This window comes from Oncorhynchus gorbuscha, linkage group LG01 (genome assembly GCF_021184085.1).
Source record: "Oncorhynchus gorbuscha isolate QuinsamMale2020 ecotype Even-year linkage group LG01, OgorEven_v1.0, whole genome shotgun sequence".
NCBI lineage: Eukaryota > Metazoa > Chordata > Actinopteri > Salmoniformes > Salmonidae > Oncorhynchus > Oncorhynchus gorbuscha.
The window spans coordinates 11,489,057-11,506,449 of NC_060173.1; the positions used below are offsets into that span (position 1 = coordinate 11,489,057).

The window sequence follows — 17,393 nt, forward strand, 5'->3', positions numbered from 1 at the left end:
TACTTCAGCTATGACGCTCAACACTGAACTATACCACTACAACAATCTACATGAGCGGCATGGGTGTCAGTTATGACAGATCCCGGACGAGGCTCCACTTATGTTACGAATCCCTTTTGGCCCGACAGTCTAGGGGGGATGGTAATGAGACCCGTAACATAACTCATGCAAATTATTATTGTGACAAAGTAAAAGTGTGCACGAAATAACCACGACAACAGAAATCTACCATCAAACTCTAGGTTTATTTATAAACACACGGTAATGGGGGGAGCAGGAAAAGGGGCTGAGCTGGACCCAAGGAAAGAAACAATAAATACACAAAAACACACCCCTAAGCTAGACTAGCCTACTTTAACAGCTAACTAACTAACCAAAAATACAGTGGGTGGTCCGCCCAGTTCTACCTAGTGTATTTAACAAAGTTCACCTACGGGTAGTGTATGCCCATGGGCGACTTGTCTTGGTTTCCCCTTTTCCCACCAGCAAACAAACAAACACCATAACCAAAAACAATACTCACAGGTGATGACAAAGTGCTATGGAGGTGCTTTAAACAAAAGAGAGGTTAAGACACAAAGCGAGAGTGAAACACAGAGACCTACAGACATGGCATTTACAGAGAGATTGAGCTAGAGATTGAGCTCAGCTATAGAACAAACAAATGATGGGGTTTTTAAACCATGGGGAAGGAACTGTGATAGGTCAGGAAATAGGAGGAGGTGTGTCTTCTGATTGATGATTGATTGTTGACTGATTGGGGAGAAGGAGAGAAAAGAAACACACACACAGAATACACACACACACACAGGATAACTGTATCCGTAACAGGGGGGCTGAAATGACCAATCTGAAAATATAGAAAAGGGGGGCTGAAATGACCGGTCTGAAAATATAGAAAAGGGGGGCTGAAATGACCAGTCTGAAAATATAGAAAAGGGGGGCTGAAATGACCGGTCTGAAAATATAGAAAAGGGGGGCTGAAATGACCGGTCTGAAAATATAGAAAAGGGGGGCTGAAATGACCGGTCTGAAAATATAGAAAAGGGGGGCTGAAATGACCGGTCTGAAACCTCCTCCTTCAAATTTTAGATTTCAATTCAGCTGAAGCAAAGAATGTGGTGTTTGGACTCTGGCTTCCTCTTTACTTCACAACACATTTCCTTTAAACAGAGTTGTGGATGGTGGAGATTACATCTGTTCATAGGAGGTGTGTGAGTCATCCTCCCACTTCACCCAAAGGCAATGGGAACAGGGGTGTGAGTGTGTGTGTGTGCGTGTGTGTGTGTTCCAAAGCACAGCAACAGAAGGCCAACAACGAGAAAGTTGTGACATCCAACTCGAGCCTGGCGAAGACCTTCGGCTAGAAACGTTACAGAATAAAACTGCAGGGTTGATTAACAGTGTGCAGATTTCTATATTTTGTTTATCACATCAAAGCTAAGACGACCGTGTTGAGGATGACAGAGACGCCTCTCATCTCATTTACATTTACATTTAAGTCATTTAGCAGACGCTCTTATCCAGAGCGACTTACAAATTGGTGCATTCACCTTATGACATCCAGTGGAACAGTCACTTTACAATAGTGCATCTAAATCTTAAAGGGGGGTGAGAGGGATTACTTATCCTATTCCTTAAAGAGGTGGGGTTTCAGGTGTCTCCGGAAGGTGGTGATTGACTCCGCTGTCCTGGCGTCGTGAGGGAGTCGATGACACATCTCATTGTGTCATCGTTCGAATGGCCCTAGTCTGTAGCCTTCAGTACAAGGCTGCTGTCAATGTCCCATCCTTATGACTGCCACATACTCTGTGTTGCAACAGGGACAGGCATGTAGGGAGCAGCGTCATCAAAAGAACTCAACACTCACTGAAGCTAATGTTTAGAAATGTCACCTTTAACCCCAGCACACAGATACTCCTGATGCTTCCAACAATGTAATGGATCTTCTGAATGAATATGTTGACACAGCTCTTCTCCTCCTGTCGCTCCTCCCTCTCTAAATGAATATGTTGACACAGCTCTTCTCCTCCTGTCGCTCCTCCTTCTCTAAATGAATATGTTGACACAGCTCTTCTTCTCCTGTCGCTCCTCCCTCTCTAAATGAATATGTTGACACAGCTCTTCTTCTCCTGTTGCTCCTCCCTCTCTAAATGAATATGTTGACACAGCTCTTCTCCTCCTGTCGCTCCTCCCTCTCTAAATGAATATGTTGACACAGCTCTTCTCCTCCTGTCGCTCCTCCCTCTCTAAATGAATATGTTGACACAGCTCTTCTCCTCCTGTCGCTCCTCCCTCTCTAAATGAATATGTTGACACAGCTCTTCTCCTCCTGTTGCTCCTCCCTCTCTAAAGGAATATGTTGACACAGCTCTTCTCCTCCTGTCGCTCCTCCTTCTCTAAAGGAATATGTTGACACAGCTCTTCTCCTCCTGTCGCTCCTCCTTCTCTAAAGGAATATGTTGACACAGCTCTTCTCCTCCTGTCGCTCCTCCTTCTCTAAAGGAATATGTTGACACAGCTCTTCTCCTCCTGTCGCTCCTCCTTCTCTAAAGGAATATGTTGACACAGCTCTTCTCCTCCTGTCGCTCCTCCCTCTCTAAATGAATATGTTGACACAGCTCTTCTCCTCCTGTCGCTCCTCCCTCTCTAAATGAATATGTTGACACAGCTCTTCTCCTCCTGTCGCTCCTCCCTCTCTAAATGAATATGTTGACACAGCTCTTCTCCTCCTGTCGCTCCTCCCTCTCTAAATGAATATGTTGACACAGCTCTTCTCCTCCTGTCGCTCCTCCCTCTCTAAATGAATATGTTGACACAGCTCTTCTTCTCCTGTCGCTCCTCCCTCTCTAAATGAATATGTTGACACAGCTCTTCTCCTCCTGTCGCTCCTCCCTCTCTAAATGAATATGTTGACACAGCTCTTCTCCTCCTGTCGCTCCTCCCTCTCCTCCAGATGCATCAGTGTTCAGAGGGGAACCTGGCTTCTACTCAGGTAACGCTATGGATGATCTCAATGGAGTGTGTGTGTGTGTGTGTGTGTGTGTGTGTGTGTGTGTGTGTGTGTGTGTGTGTGTGTGTGTGTGTGTGTGTGTGTGTGTGTGTGTGTGTGTGTGTGTGTGTGTGTGTGTGTGTGTGTGTGTGTGTGTGTGTGTGTGTGTGTGTGTGTGTGTGTGTGTGTGTGTGTGTGTGTGTGTGTGTGTGTGTGTGTGTGATCAGTTTGGACATGTTGCAATGTCACCAAAACCAGAATCCTGAAACATACAGCAATATGCAGATTGCCTGTTCAAACGAGGTTCAGTGTATACTTCAGAAGAGTCTTGATACGTTTACAAGTGTATTTCCCCACCAGCTGGTTGGGAACAGCGTGCCAGGAACATTAGACACCAGACCACAAGATGTTTTGTGAATCTGTGAGGTATTTAAGTCAGTATGTCATGTGAAAGACAAAACTGGAAGCGGAAGAGTAATTTAACACCCCAGATGTTTTAGGTGGCAAACTGTTGCTCCTCACCAGCCTGACTGCTTATCATACCACATCAGTTCATGACTGTTATGGCATCAATTCAAGGAGCCTTCTGAGATGCACTGGGTCAAGAACAAAACAGAGCCCTTCCTTTGCCTGACAGCTGCATCCGGGTCCTGTTTAGTAAAGGCACACGCAGTGAAACGTTTTGAAACAGAAAAGGAACATCTGTGTTCTTATTGGTCACGTTCAGGTAGTAGAATATTCTGTCAACGAGCATTTTGTTTGACCAAAAAGACCAGGAAGTTAAGACCAGGAAGTCCAAGATCAGAGACGTTCCATTGGATTGATCTTTGCGGGATGATATTTTGTAGTTGTAGTTGTAGTTTCAATTGACATTACCCTCTGTTTGGGATGTTTTTAGACAGCATTGGAAGACACATCATAGCCTGTGTCCCTCACTCCAGACCTTGTTAAACCATAGCCTGTGTCCCTCACTCCAGACCTTGTTAAACCATAGCCTGTGTCCCTCACTCCAGACCTTGTTAAACCATAGCCTGTGTGTCCCTCACTCCAGACCTTGTTAAACCATAGCCTGTGTGTCCCTCACTCCAGACCTTGTTAAACCATAGCCTGTGTCCCTCACTCCAGACCTTGTTAAACCATAGCCTGTGTGTCCCTCACTCCAAACCTTGTTAAACCATAGCCTGTGTCCCTCACTCCAGACCTTGTTAAACCATAGCCTGTGTGTCCCTCACTCCAGACCTTGTTAAACCATAGCCTGTGTCCCTCACTCCAGACCTTGTTAAACCATAGCTTGTGTCCCTCACTCCAGACCTTGTTAAACCATAGCCTGTGTCCCTCACTCCAGACCTTGTTAAACCATAGCCTGTGTCCCTCACTCCAGACCTTGTTAAACCATAGCCTGTGTCCCTCACTCCAGACCTTGTTAAACCATAGCCTGTGTCCCTCACTCCAGACCTTGTTAAACCATAGCCTGTGTCCCTCACTCCAGACCTTGTTAAACCATAGCCTGTGTCCCTCACTCCAGACCTTGTTAAACCATAGCCTGTGTCCCTCACTCCAGACCTTGTTAAACCATAGCCTGTGTCCCTCACTCCAGACCTTGTTAAACCATAGCCTGTGTGTCCCTCACTCCAGACCTTGTTAAACCATAGCCTGTGTCCCTCACTCCAGACCTTGTTAAACCATAGCCTGTGTCCCTCACTCCAGCCCTTGTTAAACCATAGCCTGTGTCCCTCACTCCAGACCTTGTTAAACCATAGCCTGTGTCCCTCACTCCAGCCCTTGTTAAACCATAGCCTGTGTCCCTCACTCCAGACCCTGTTAAACCATAGCCTGTGTCCCTCACTCCAGACCTTGTTAAACCATAGCCTGTGTCCCTCACTCCAGACATTGTTAAACCATAGCCTGTGTGTCCCTCACTCCAGACCTTGTTAAACCATAGCCTGTGTGTCCCTCACTCCAGACCTTGTTAAACCATAGCCTGTGTCCCTCACTCCAGACATTGTTAAACCATAGCCTGTGTGTCCCTCACTCCAGACATTGTTAAACCATAGCCTGTGTCCCTCACTCCAGACCTTGTTAAACCATAGCCTGTGTGTCCCTCACTCCAGACCTTGTTAAACCATAGCCTGTGTGTCCCTCACTCCAGACCTTGTTAAACCATAGCCTGTGTGTCCCTCACTCCAGACCTTGTTAAACCATAGCCTGTGTGTCCCTCACTCCAGACCTTGTTAAACCATAGCCTGTGTGTCCCTCACTCCAGACCTTGTTAAACCATAGCCTGTGTGTCCCTCACTCCAGACCTTGTTAAACCATAGCCTGTGTGTCCCTCACTCCAGACCTTGTTAAACCATAGCCTGTGTGTCCCTCACTCCAAGATTAGAACATAGCTGGGGACAGTTGTATTTTTAGAGAAATCTTGTGTTTGTTTTAGGAAACTTCGATCAATGCCAGTGTGGCCGAACGGCATCCATATCAGGAATTCGTAATTTTTCATGCAAAACTCATTTCAGTTTGCCTGAAATCTGGTGACTTCCTAATATGGACGCGGTCACATCTGCAGCCAATGAGATGTGAAAGTGTAGCTGGCAGATGTGAAGACAGGGAATTAACAAACAGTTGTAAGAGCTAACTGGGTTGGAAACATGGTATAGACTTCCTACTGCATCTACCTTCACTGACCTGGAAATATTATTGTCCCAGCTTCATTTTGATATGAGTCTCTGCTCTGACAAACAATGCTAAAACTGATGTAGTACAAAATCAAACAGCCCCTCCAGAATACTGCAGTGCGTTTTGTGATACTCTGCACTTACAATACAAATCTCTTTCATATAATGCAGTCCACAAACAATGTAGTGTGTACGGCACAGTACATCACCGGGGCCAAGCTTCCTACCACACAGGACATCACTGGGGCCAAGCTTCCTGCCATACAGGACATCACTGGGGCCAAGCTTCCTGCCACACAGTACATCACTGGGGCCAAGCTTCCTGCCACACAGTACATCACTGGGGCCAAGCTTCCTGCCACACAGTACATCACTGGGGCCAAGCTTCCTGCCATACATACATCACTGGGGCCAAGCTTCCTGCCATACAGGACATCACTGGGGCCAAGCTTCCTGCCATACAGGACATCACTGGAGCCAAGCTTCCTGCCATACAGTACATCACTGGGGCCAAGCTTCCTGCCATACAGGACATCACTGGGGCCAAGCTTCCTGCCATACAGTACATCACTGGGGCCAAGCTTCCTGCCACACAGGACATCCAGGACCTTTATACCAGGAGGTGTCAGAAGAAAGCCCATAAAATTGTCAAAGACTCCAGTCACCCAAGTCATAGACTGTTCTCTCTGCTACCACACGGCAAGCGGTATCGGAGCGCCTAGTCTAGGACTAAGAGGCTTCTAAACAGCTTCTATCCCCAAGCCATAAGACTGCTGAACTATTAATAAAATGACCATCCGGACTATTTACATGGACACCCCGCTTTTGTTTTCACACTGCTGCTACTCGTTGTTTATCATCTTTGCATAGTCACTTTAACCCCTACCTACATGTACAAAATACCTTGACTAACCTGTACCCCTTCACATTGACTTGGTACCGGTACCCCCTGTATATAGCCTCGTTATTGTTATTTTATTGTTACTTTCTATTTTATTTTTTACTTTAGTTAAAATTGTATCGACTCTATTTCTTGAACTGCATTGTTGGTTAAGGGCTTGTAATTAACTTAACGGGGTGAGAGACCTGCAATTCTTCATTTATTATGCGCTGTCAATGTACTAGATGGATTGTGTCCGAAAGTGCTTGATTGACTTATTTTATGTGTCACATGGTTATGCCCATTTATGTACCTCCTGTCCGGATGTTCTCACACTATGGACTGAGTGCTTATGTAACCTGAGACCTTGTTGAACTGAAAGAAGATGTGAAACAGTTGGGAAATTTGGGAATTTATGTAGTGATTGGGCCTGAGTGTGAACATTTGTAATAGTTGGGAATTTATGTAGTGATTGGGACTTTCAGTTCAACAAGGTCTCTACACATCAATCACCAGCACAGCTTTATTGCAAACACATGTTTTACCCAAAACAGCTGCACTATCAGGTTACATAAGCACTGGGAATAGATGTAATTTTGTTAAAGGAGAGGCTGTTGTGTCACTGCATGGAAGGTGTTGTTTATTCTCTCCTCAATATAATATCTCTACCTATCTCTCTCTACCTCTCTCTCTCTCTCTCTCTCTCTCTCTCTCTCTCTGTTTTCACAAGCTCCCATGTTCTCTCTCTCTCTCCTGGATGAAAGGTGTCATTTCGACCATGGGTAATCAGTTTGCGTGGCAGCAGGCATCTACAGTGGGGCAAAAAAGTATTTAGTCAGCCAATAATTGTGCAAGTTCTCCCTCTTAAAAAGATGAGAGAGGCCTGTAATTTTCATCAAAGGTACACTTCAACTATGACAGACAAAATGAGAAAACAAAATCCAGAAAATCACATTGTAAGATTTTTAATGTATTTATTTGCAAATTATGGTGGAAAATAAGTATTTGGTCACCTACAAACAAGCAAGATTTCTGGCTCTCACAGACCTGTAACTTCTTCTTTAAGAGGCTCCTCTGTCCTCCACTCGTTACCTGTATTAATGGCACCTGTTTGAACTTGTTGTCAGTATAAAAGACACCTGTCCACAACCTCAAACAGTCACACTCCAAACTCCACTATGGCCAAGACCAAAGAGCTGTCAAAGGACACCAGAAACAAAATTGTAGACCTGCACCAGGCTGGGAAGACTGAATCTGCAATAGGTAGCTTGGTTTGAAGAAATCAACTGTGGGAGCAATTATTAGGAAATGGAAGACATACAAGACCACTGATAATCTCCCCATAATCTCGATCTGGGGCTCCACACAAGATCTCACCCCTGCATACGGAGTCGGGAGAGGTGAATTTTGAGAGCAATGCGTTCTCCAAAACACAACCAAGCCAGACTGATGTGTCAGAGGAAACACCGTGCACCTGGTGACCGTGCATTGCACCCGGCCCACCACAGGAGTCACTAGTGTGTGATGGGACAAGAACATTCCTAGCGGACAAACTCTCCCCTAACCCGGACGACACTGGGCCAATTGTGCACCGCACCATGGGTCTCCCAGTTGTATTCAGCTGCGCCAGAGCCTGGACTTGAACCAGGATCTCTAGTTGGCACAGCTAGCACCGCGATGCAGTGCCTTAGACCACTGCACCACTTGGGAGGCCCTAGGACATCTTCATGTTATTTACACTCCTACCTCTTTTGTGTTGTGCTGTGTGAGTGTTGTGTTGTGTGAGTGTTGTGTTAAGTGAGTGTTGTATGAGTGTTGGGTTGTGTGAGTGTTGTGTTGTGTGAGTGTTGTTCAGTGAGTGTTGTGTTAAGTGACTGTTGTGAGTGTAGTCTACAGCCACAGCCATTACAATGAGCCTGTCCTTGACATTCCTCTAGCCTACAGCCACAGCAGTTACAATGAGCCTGTCCTTATCATTCCTCTAGCCTACAGCCACAACTGTTACAATGAGCCTGTCCTTATCATTCTTCTAGCCTACAGCCACAACTGTTACAATGAGCCTGTCCTTATCATTCTTCTAGCCTACAGCCACAACTGTTACAATGAGCCCGTCCTTATCATTCTTCTAGCCTACAGCCACAACTGTTACAATGAGCCTGTCCTTATCATTCTTTTAGACTACAGCCACAGCTGTACAATGAGCCTGTCCTTGACATTCCTCTAGCCTACAGCCACAGCAGTTACAATGAGCCTGTCCTTATCATTCTTCTAGCCTACAGCCACAGCAGTTACAATGAGCCTGTCCTTATCATTCCTCTAGCCTACAGCCACAACTGTTACAATGAGCCTGTCCTTATCATTCTTCTAGCCTACAGCCACAACTGTTACAATGAGCCCGTCCTTATCATTCTTCTAGCCTACAGCCACAACTGTTACAATGAGGCTGTCCTTATCATTCTTTTAGCCTACAGCCACAACTGTTACAATGAGCCTGTCCTTATCATTCTTCTAGCCTACAGCCACAACTGTTACAATGAGCCTGTCCTTATCATTCTTCTAGCCTACAGCCACAACTGTTACAATGAGCCTGTCCTTATCATTCTTTTAGACTACAGCCACAGCTGTACAATGAGCCTGTCCTTGACATTCCTCTAGCCTACAGCCACAACTGTTACAATGAGCTTATCCTTATAATTCCTCTAGTCTGTAGCCACAGCTATTACTATGAGCCTGTCCTCCCCATTCCTCCATCTACCAGCCTCCACTGCTGCCAAAAGCCATGATGAAGCCATATTATTATATTATTATTATATGATGGAGATGGAGCCATATATACAGATATACTATCTATGGCTTTGCTGTTCGCTACCCGAGTCTGCCGCTCATCATTCATTCACTAACACTGTCATTGTCAATCCCCGTCTAAGAGGATAATATCATCAACTTAGAACCCACGGCATAGATACAAGCCTCCATCATAATGTTATTTATCCCCGTTATACACTAGGTAACACTGATATGCCGTGTCTGCCATAATATGCTCATATTTATGTACCGCTGGATAGACGGCTGCAGATATAGATTGGCTCTGGGCTGTTCTGGCCTCAGCCTCATTGGCTTTCTCCTGTCTCAATATTAAGGCCTAGTCTATCCCGCTGTCATGGCTGTGCACTCAGAAAAGTCATATCCTTTCTATTCACAATCCTAGCTAATGGTACGTAGATATATCTGTCATCACTAAGTTAGCACTAATCATGTCTGTCTGTCTGTCTGTCTGTCTGTCTGTCTGTCTGTCTGTCTGTCTGTCTGTCTGTCTGTCTGTCTGTCTGTCTGTCTGTCTGTCTGTCTGTCTGTCTGTCTGTCTGTCTGTCTGTCTGTCTGTCTGTCTGTCTGTCTGTCTGTCTGTCTGTCTGTCTCTGTCTGTGTCTCTGTCTGTGTCTCTGTCTGTGTCTCTGTCTGTGTCTCTGTCTGTGTCTCTGTCTGTGTCTCTGTCTGTGTCTCTGTCTGTGTCTCTGTCTGTGTCTCTGTCTGTGTCTCTGTCTGTGTCTCTGTCTCTCTCTCTGTCTGTGTCTCTGTCTGTGTCTCTGTCTGTGTCTCTGTCTGTGTCTCTGTCTCTCTCTCTGTCTGTGTCTCTGTCTCTCTCTCTGTCTGTGTCTCTGTCTCTCTCTCTGTCTGTGTCTCTGTCTGTGTCTCTGTCTCTGTCTCTGTCTGTGTCTCTGTCTGTGTCTCTGTGTCTGTGTCTCTCTCTGTGTCTGTGTCTCTCTCTGTGTCTCTGTCTCTCTGTGTCTCTCTCTGTGTCTCTGTCTCTCTGTGTCTCTCTCTCTGTGTCTCTCTCTCTGTGTCTCTCTCTGTGTCTCTCTCTCTGTGTCTCTCTCTGTGTCTCTCTCTGTGTGTCTCTCTCTCTGTCTCTGTCTCTGTCTCTCTCTCTGTCTCTGTCTCTGTCTCTGTCTCTCTCTCTGTCTCTCTCTCTGTCTATGTCTCTGTCTATGTCTCTCTCTATGTCTCTCTCTATGTCTCTCTCTATGTCTCTCTCTATGTCTCTCTCTCTCTCTCTCTCTCTCTATGTCTCTCTATGTCTCTCTCTATGTCTCTCTCTATCTCTCTCTCTCTCTCTCTCTCTCTCTCTCTCTCTCTCTCTCTCTCTCCAAACACATCAATCGTCCTCTGTTTTCCTATCTCCACATTATTCTGTAAGCCTATCTGGTGAAGTCACTCCCTCTGTATCTCAATCCCTCTTTTTGTCTCATCTTCTTGCACGACTTGGCTCCGTTAAAGGAGGGTGAAGCTTTATGGGGTAGGCAATCAGAGTAGTCAATGGACGCACACACACACACATACGCACACACGCATACACACACGCATACACATGCATACACACACACACGCACACGCGCATACACACACACGCATACACACACACGCACACACACACACACACACACACACACACACACACACACACACACACACACACACACACACACACACACACACACACACACACACACACACACACACACACACACACACACACACACACACACACACACACACACACACACACACACACACACACAGAGAGACTCTTCTCTCTCGGGTCCAGCTATGAAGAGAAGATCCACTTCATTACCAGACAACAGGACCTACAGTATTCAACAACACTGTCTGCCTGTCTGTCCTGCTGCAACAATACCACCACAAAGCTGTTGGGGCTTATTTGAATTTAAAATGCCAGCTCTATCCTGAGTCGTGATCCAGGAGCCTGGGCTCATCTGAAGCTATCTGTTGCTCCTTATAGTCCTGGCATCAGAGCGTCTAATGTGATACAGGATACAAGCCAACATGCAGTTAACCCCCAGACTCACACACAGTTGTTTATCTGGGTGGCACTTTGTTTGTTTGTTTACATAAACAAGATGGTTGTTGTCCAAGTGAGACAGTGAACATGTACGGCATCCTGTCGGTTCCTCTACTGCAGACTATTTTCACATTGTTACAGCACTTTACCCAGCCATAATATAACACTTGAAATGTCTCTATTCTTTTGAAACTTTTGTTTCAAAATGTGTAACGTTTACTGTTAATTTCTTATTGTTTATTTCACTTTCTATTTCACTTGTTTTGGCAATGTAAACATACACTATATGACCGAAAGTATGTGGACACCTGCTCGTCAAACATCTCATTCCAAAATCATGGGCATTAATATGGAGTTGGTTCCCTCTTTGCTGCTATAACAGCCTCCTCTCTTCTGGGAAGGCTTTCCACTAGATGTTGGAACATTGCTGCTATAACAGCCTCCTCTCTTCTGGGAAGGCTTTCCACTAGATGTTGAAACATTGCTGCTATAACAGCCTCTTCTCTTCTAGGAAGACTTTCCAATAGATGTTGGAACATTGCTGCTATAACAGCCTCCTCTCTTCTAGGAAGACTTTCCACTACATGTTGGAACATTGCCATGGGGACTTGCTTCCATTGGGGACTTCCTTCCATTGGGGACTTCCTTCCAAGAGCATTAGTGATGTCGGCCACTGATGTTGAGTGATTAGGCCTGTGCTCCAGAGTCCAATGGCGGTGAGCTTTACGCCACTCCAGCCGACTCTTGGCATTGCGGGATGGGGACCTTAGGCTTCTGTGCGGCTGCTCGGACCATGGAAACACATTTCTTGAAGTTCCTGATGAACGGTTCTTGTGCTGATGCTGCTTCGAAGCAGTTTGGAACTCGGTAGTGAGTGTCTTTATTTGTATTTATTATGGATCCCCAAAGCAGCAGCTACTTGTCCTGGGGTCCAGCAAAATTAAGGCAGTTTATACCATTTTTAAAACATTACAATATATTCAAAGATTTCACAACACACTGTGAGCCCTCAGGCCCCTACTCCACCACTACCACATATCTACAGTACTAAACTAAATCCATGTGTGTGTATTGTGTGTGTGTGTGTGTGTGTGTGTGTGTGTGTGTGTGTGTGTGTGTGTGTGTGTGTGTGTGTGTGTGTGTGTGTGTGTGTGTGTGTGTGTGTGTGTGTGTGTGTGTGTGTGTGTGTGTGTGTGTGTGTGTGTGTGTGTGTGTGTCAATATTTGTGTTGCTTCACAGTCCCCGCTGTCCCATAAGGTTTTTTTTTCAATCTGTTTTTTGAATCTAATTTTACTGCTTGCGTCATTTACTTAATGTGTAATAAAGTTCCATGTAGTCATGGCTCTATGGAGTACTGTTCTCCTCCCATAGTCTGTTCAGGACTTTGGGACTGTGAAGAGACCTCTGATGGCACGTCTTGTGGGGTATGCGTGGGTGTCCGAGCTGTGTGCCAGTAGTTTAGAGAGACAACTTGGTGCATTCAACATGTCAATACCTCTCATAAATAAAAGTGGTGATGAAGTCAATCTCTCCTCCACTTTCAGCCAGGAGAGATTGACATGCATATTCTTAATATTAATTCTCTGAGTACATCCAAGGTCCAGCCGTGCTGCCATGTTCTGGGCCAATTGCAATTTTTCTAAGTCCTTTTTTGTGGCACCTGACCACACGACTGAACAGTAGTTCAGGTGCCACAAAACTAGGGCCTGTAGGATCCGCCATGTTGATAGAGTTGTTCAGAAAGCAGGGCATTGCTTTATCATAGACAGACTTCTCCCCATCTTAGCTACTAAATCAAATCAAATGTATTGGTCACATACACATGGTTAGTAGATGTTAATGCGAGTGTAGCGAAATGCTTGTGCTTCTTGTTCCGACAATGCAGTAATAACCAACGAGTAATCTAACCTAACAACTCCAAAACTACTACCTTATACACACAAGTGTAAAGGGATAAAGAATATGTACATAAAGATATGAATGAGTGATGGTACAGAACGGCATAGGCAAGCTGCAGTAGATGATATAGAGTACAGTATATACATATACAATGAATAATGTAGGGTAGGTAAGCATTATATTAAGTGGCATTGTTTAAAGTGGCTAGTGATATATACGCTGATTCGGTGAGCGAGTTCATTAGAACGTGCATTGAAGAAGTCGTTCCCATTGCAACGATTAAAACATTCCCAAACCAGAAACTGTGGATTGATGGCAGCATTCGTGTGAAACTGAAAGTGCGAACCACTGCTTTTAACCAGGGCAAGGTGACCGGAAACATGACCGAATACAAACAGCGTAGCTATTCCCTCCGCAAGGCAATCAAACAAGCTAAGCGTCAGTATAGAGACAAAGTATTATTGTATCAACATGTTTTGACCATGACAGTTTACAATCCAGGGTTACTCCAAGCATTTACATTTACATTTAAGTCATTTAGCAGACGCTCTTATCCAGAGCGACTTACAAATTGGTGCATTCACCTTATGACATCCAGTGGAACAGTCACTTTACAATAGTGCATCTAAATCTTAAAGGGGGGGGGTGAGAAGGATTACTTATCCTATCCTAGGTATTCCTTAAAGAGGTGGGGTTTCAGGTGTCTCCGGAAGGTGGTGATTGACTCCGCTGTCCTGGCGTCGTGAGGGAGTTTGTTCCACCATTGGGGGGCCAGAGCAGCGAACAGTTTTGACTGGGCTGAGCGGGAACTGTACTTCCTCAGTGGTAGGGATGCGAGCAGGCCAGAGGTGGATGAACGCAGTGCCCTTGTTTGGGTGTAGGGCCTGATCAGAGCCTGGAGGTACTGAGGTGCCGTTCCCCTCACAGCTCCGTAGGCAAGCACCATGGTCTTGTAGCGGATGCGAGCTTCAACTGGAAGCCAGTGGAGAGAGCGGAGGAGCGGGGTGATGTGAGAGAACTTGGGAAGGTTGAACACCAGACGGGCTGCGGCGTTCTGGATGAGTGGTAGGGGTTTAATGGCACAGGCAGGGAGCCCAGCCAACAGCGAGTTGCAGTAATCCAGACGGGAGATGACAAGTGCCTGGATTAGGACCTGCGCCGCTTCCTGTGTGAGGCAGGGTCGTACTCTGCGGATGTTGTACAGCATGAACCTACAGGAACGGGCCACCGCCTTGATGTTAGTTGAGAACGACAGGGTGTTGTCCAGGATCACGCCAAGGTTCTTAGAGCTCTGGGAGGAGGACACAATGGAGTTGTCAACCGTGATGGCGAGATCATGGAATGGGCAGTCCTTCCCCGGGAGGAAGAGCAGCTCCGTCTTGCCGAGGTTCAGCTTGAGGTGGTGATCCGTCATCCACACTGATATGTCTGCCAGACATGCAGAGATGCGATTCGCCACCTGGTCATCAGAAGGGGGAAAGGAGAAGATTAATTGTGTGTCGTCTGCATAGCAATGATAGGAGAGACCATGTGAGGTTATGACAGAGCCAAGTGACTTGGTGTATAGCGAGAATAGGAGAGGGCCTAGAACAGAGCCCTGGGGGACACCAGTGGTGAGAGCGCGTGGTGAGGAGACAGATTCTCGCCACGCCACCTGGTAGGAGCGACCTGTCAGGTAGGATGCAATCCAAGCGTGGGCCGCGCCGGAGATGCCCAACTCGGAGAGGGTGGAGAGGAGGATCTGATGGTTCACAGTATCGAAGGCAGCCGATAGGTCTAGAAGGATGAGAGCAGAGGAGAGAGAGTTAGCTTTAGCGGTGCGGAGCGCCTCCGTGATACAGAGAAGAGCAGTCTCAGTTGAATGACTAGTCTTGAAACCTGACTGGTTTGGATCAAGAAGGTCATTCTGAGAGAGCTAGCGGGAGAGCTGGCCAAGGACGGCACGTTCAAGAGTATTGGAGAGAAAAGAAAGAAGGGATACTGGTCTGTAGTTGTTGACATCGGAGGGATCGAGTGTAGGTTTTTTCAGAAGGGGTGTAACTCTCGCTCTCTTGAAGACGGAAGGGATGTAGCCAGCGGTCAGGGATGAGTTGATGAGCGAGGTGAGGTAAGGGAGAAGGTCTCCGGAAATGATCTGGAGAAGAGAGGAGGGGATAGGGTCAAGCGGGCAGGTTGTTGGGCGGCCGGCCGTCACAAGACGCGAGATTTCATCTGGAGAGAGAGGGGAGAAAGAGGTCAGAGCACAGGGTAGGGCAGTACCAGCGGTGTCGTTTGACTTAGCAAACGAGAATCGGATGTCGTCGACCTTCTTTTCAAAATGGTTGACGAAGTCATCTGCAGAGAGGGAGGAGGGGGGGGGGATTCAGGAGGGAGGAGAAGGTGGCAAAGAGCTTCCTAGGGTTAGAGGCAGAAGCTTGGAATTGAGAGTGGTAGAAAGTGGCTTTAGCAGCAGAGACAGAAGAGGAAAATGTAGAGAGGAGGGAGCGAAAGGATGCCAGGTCCGCAGGGAGGCGAGTTTTCCTCCATTTCCGCTCGGCTGCCCGGAGCCCTGTTCTGTGAGCTCGCAATGAGTCGTCGAGCCACGGAGCGGGAGGGGAGGACCGAGCCGGCCTGGAGGATAGGGGGCATAGAGAGTCAAAAGATGCAGAAAGGGAGGAGAGGAGGGTTGAGGAGGCAGAATCAGGAGATAGGTTGGAGAAGGTTTGAGCAGAGGGAAGAGATGATAGGATGGAAGAGGAGAGAGTAGCGGGGGAGAGAGAGCGAAGGTTGGGACGGTGCGATACCGTCCGAGTAGGGGCAGTGTGGGAAGTGTTGGATGAGAGCGAGAGGGAAAATGATACAAGGTAGTGGTCGGAGACTTGGAGGGGAGTTGCAATGAGGTTAGTGGAAGAACAGCATCTAGTAAAGATGAGGTCGAGCGTATTGCCTGCCTTGTGAGTAGGGGGGAAGGTGAGAGGGTGAGGTCAAAAGAGGAGAGGAGTGGAAAGGAGGCAGAGAGGAATGAGTCAAAGGTAGACGTGGGGAGGTTAAAGTCACCCAGAACTGTGAGAGGTGAGCCGTCCTCAGGAAAGGAGCTTATCAAGGCATCAAGCTCGTTGATGAACTCTCCGAGGGAACCTGGAGGGCGATAAATGATAAGGATGTTAAGCTTGAAAGGGCTGGTAACTGTGACAGCATGGAATTCAAAGGAGGCGATAGACAGATGGGTAAGGGGAGAAAGAGAGAATGACCACTTGGGAGAGATGAGGATCCCGGTGCCACCACCCCGCTGACCAAAAGCTCTCGGGGTGTGCGAGAGCACGTGGGCGGACGAAGAGAGAGCAGTAGGAGTAGCAGTGTTGTCTGTGGTGATCCATGTTTCCGTCAGTGCCAAGAAGTCGAGGGACTGGAGGGAGGCATAGGCTGAGATGAACTCTGCCTTGTCGGCCGCAGATCGGCAGTTCCAAGCAGTTTAGTAATCTCAAATTTCTCAATTTCCACATTATTTACTGCAAGATTTAGTTGAGGTTTAGGATTTAGTGAGTGTTTTGTTTCAAATACAATGCTTTTAGTTTTATAAATATTTAGGGCTAACTTATTCCTTGCCAACCACTCTGAAACTAACTGCAGCTCTTTGTTGAGTGTTGAAGTCATTTCAGTCGCTTTAGTAGCTGACGTGTATAGTGTTGAGTCATCCGCATACATTGGCACTCTGGCTTTACTCAAAGTCAGTGGCATGTCGTTAGTAAAAAGAAATAAAAGCAAGGTGCCTAAACAGCTGCCCTGGGGAATTCCTGAATCTAACAGCATTATATTTGAGAGGCTTCCCATTAAAGAACACCCTCTGTGTTCTGTTAGACAAGTAACTCTTTATCCACATAATAGCAGGGGGTGTAAAGCCATAACATATACGTTTTTCCAGCAGCAGACTATGATCGATAATGTCAAAAGCTGCACTGAAGTCTAACAAGAAAGCCCCCACAATAATTGTATCATCAATTTCTCTCAGCCAATCATCAGTCATTTGTGTAAGTGCTGTGCTTGTTGATTTTCCTTCCCTATAAGCATGCTGAAATTCTGTTGTCAGTTTGTTTACTGTGAAATAGCATTGTA

General features: G+C 46.5%; 1 protein-coding gene across 4 annotated transcripts in view; it reads left to right on the plus strand.

The window, feature by feature from the left end:
* The window catches only part of LOC124033114 (contactin-1a-like), a 149,263-nt gene that overhangs the window by 74,676 nt on the left and 57,194 nt on the right, over positions 1–17,393 (plus strand). For 3 of the 4 annotated variants that reach the window (XM_046345054.1, XM_046345061.1, XM_046345069.1), the window contains exon 3: positions 2,957–2,995. The exons of the other annotated variant lie outside the window; for it this stretch is intronic. In XM_046345054.1, coding sequence (XP_046201010.1) covers positions 2,957–2,995 — 39 coding nt within the window. The remainder of the gene's footprint in view (positions 1–2,956; positions 2,996–17,393) is intronic. 4 annotated transcript variants of the gene reach the window in all.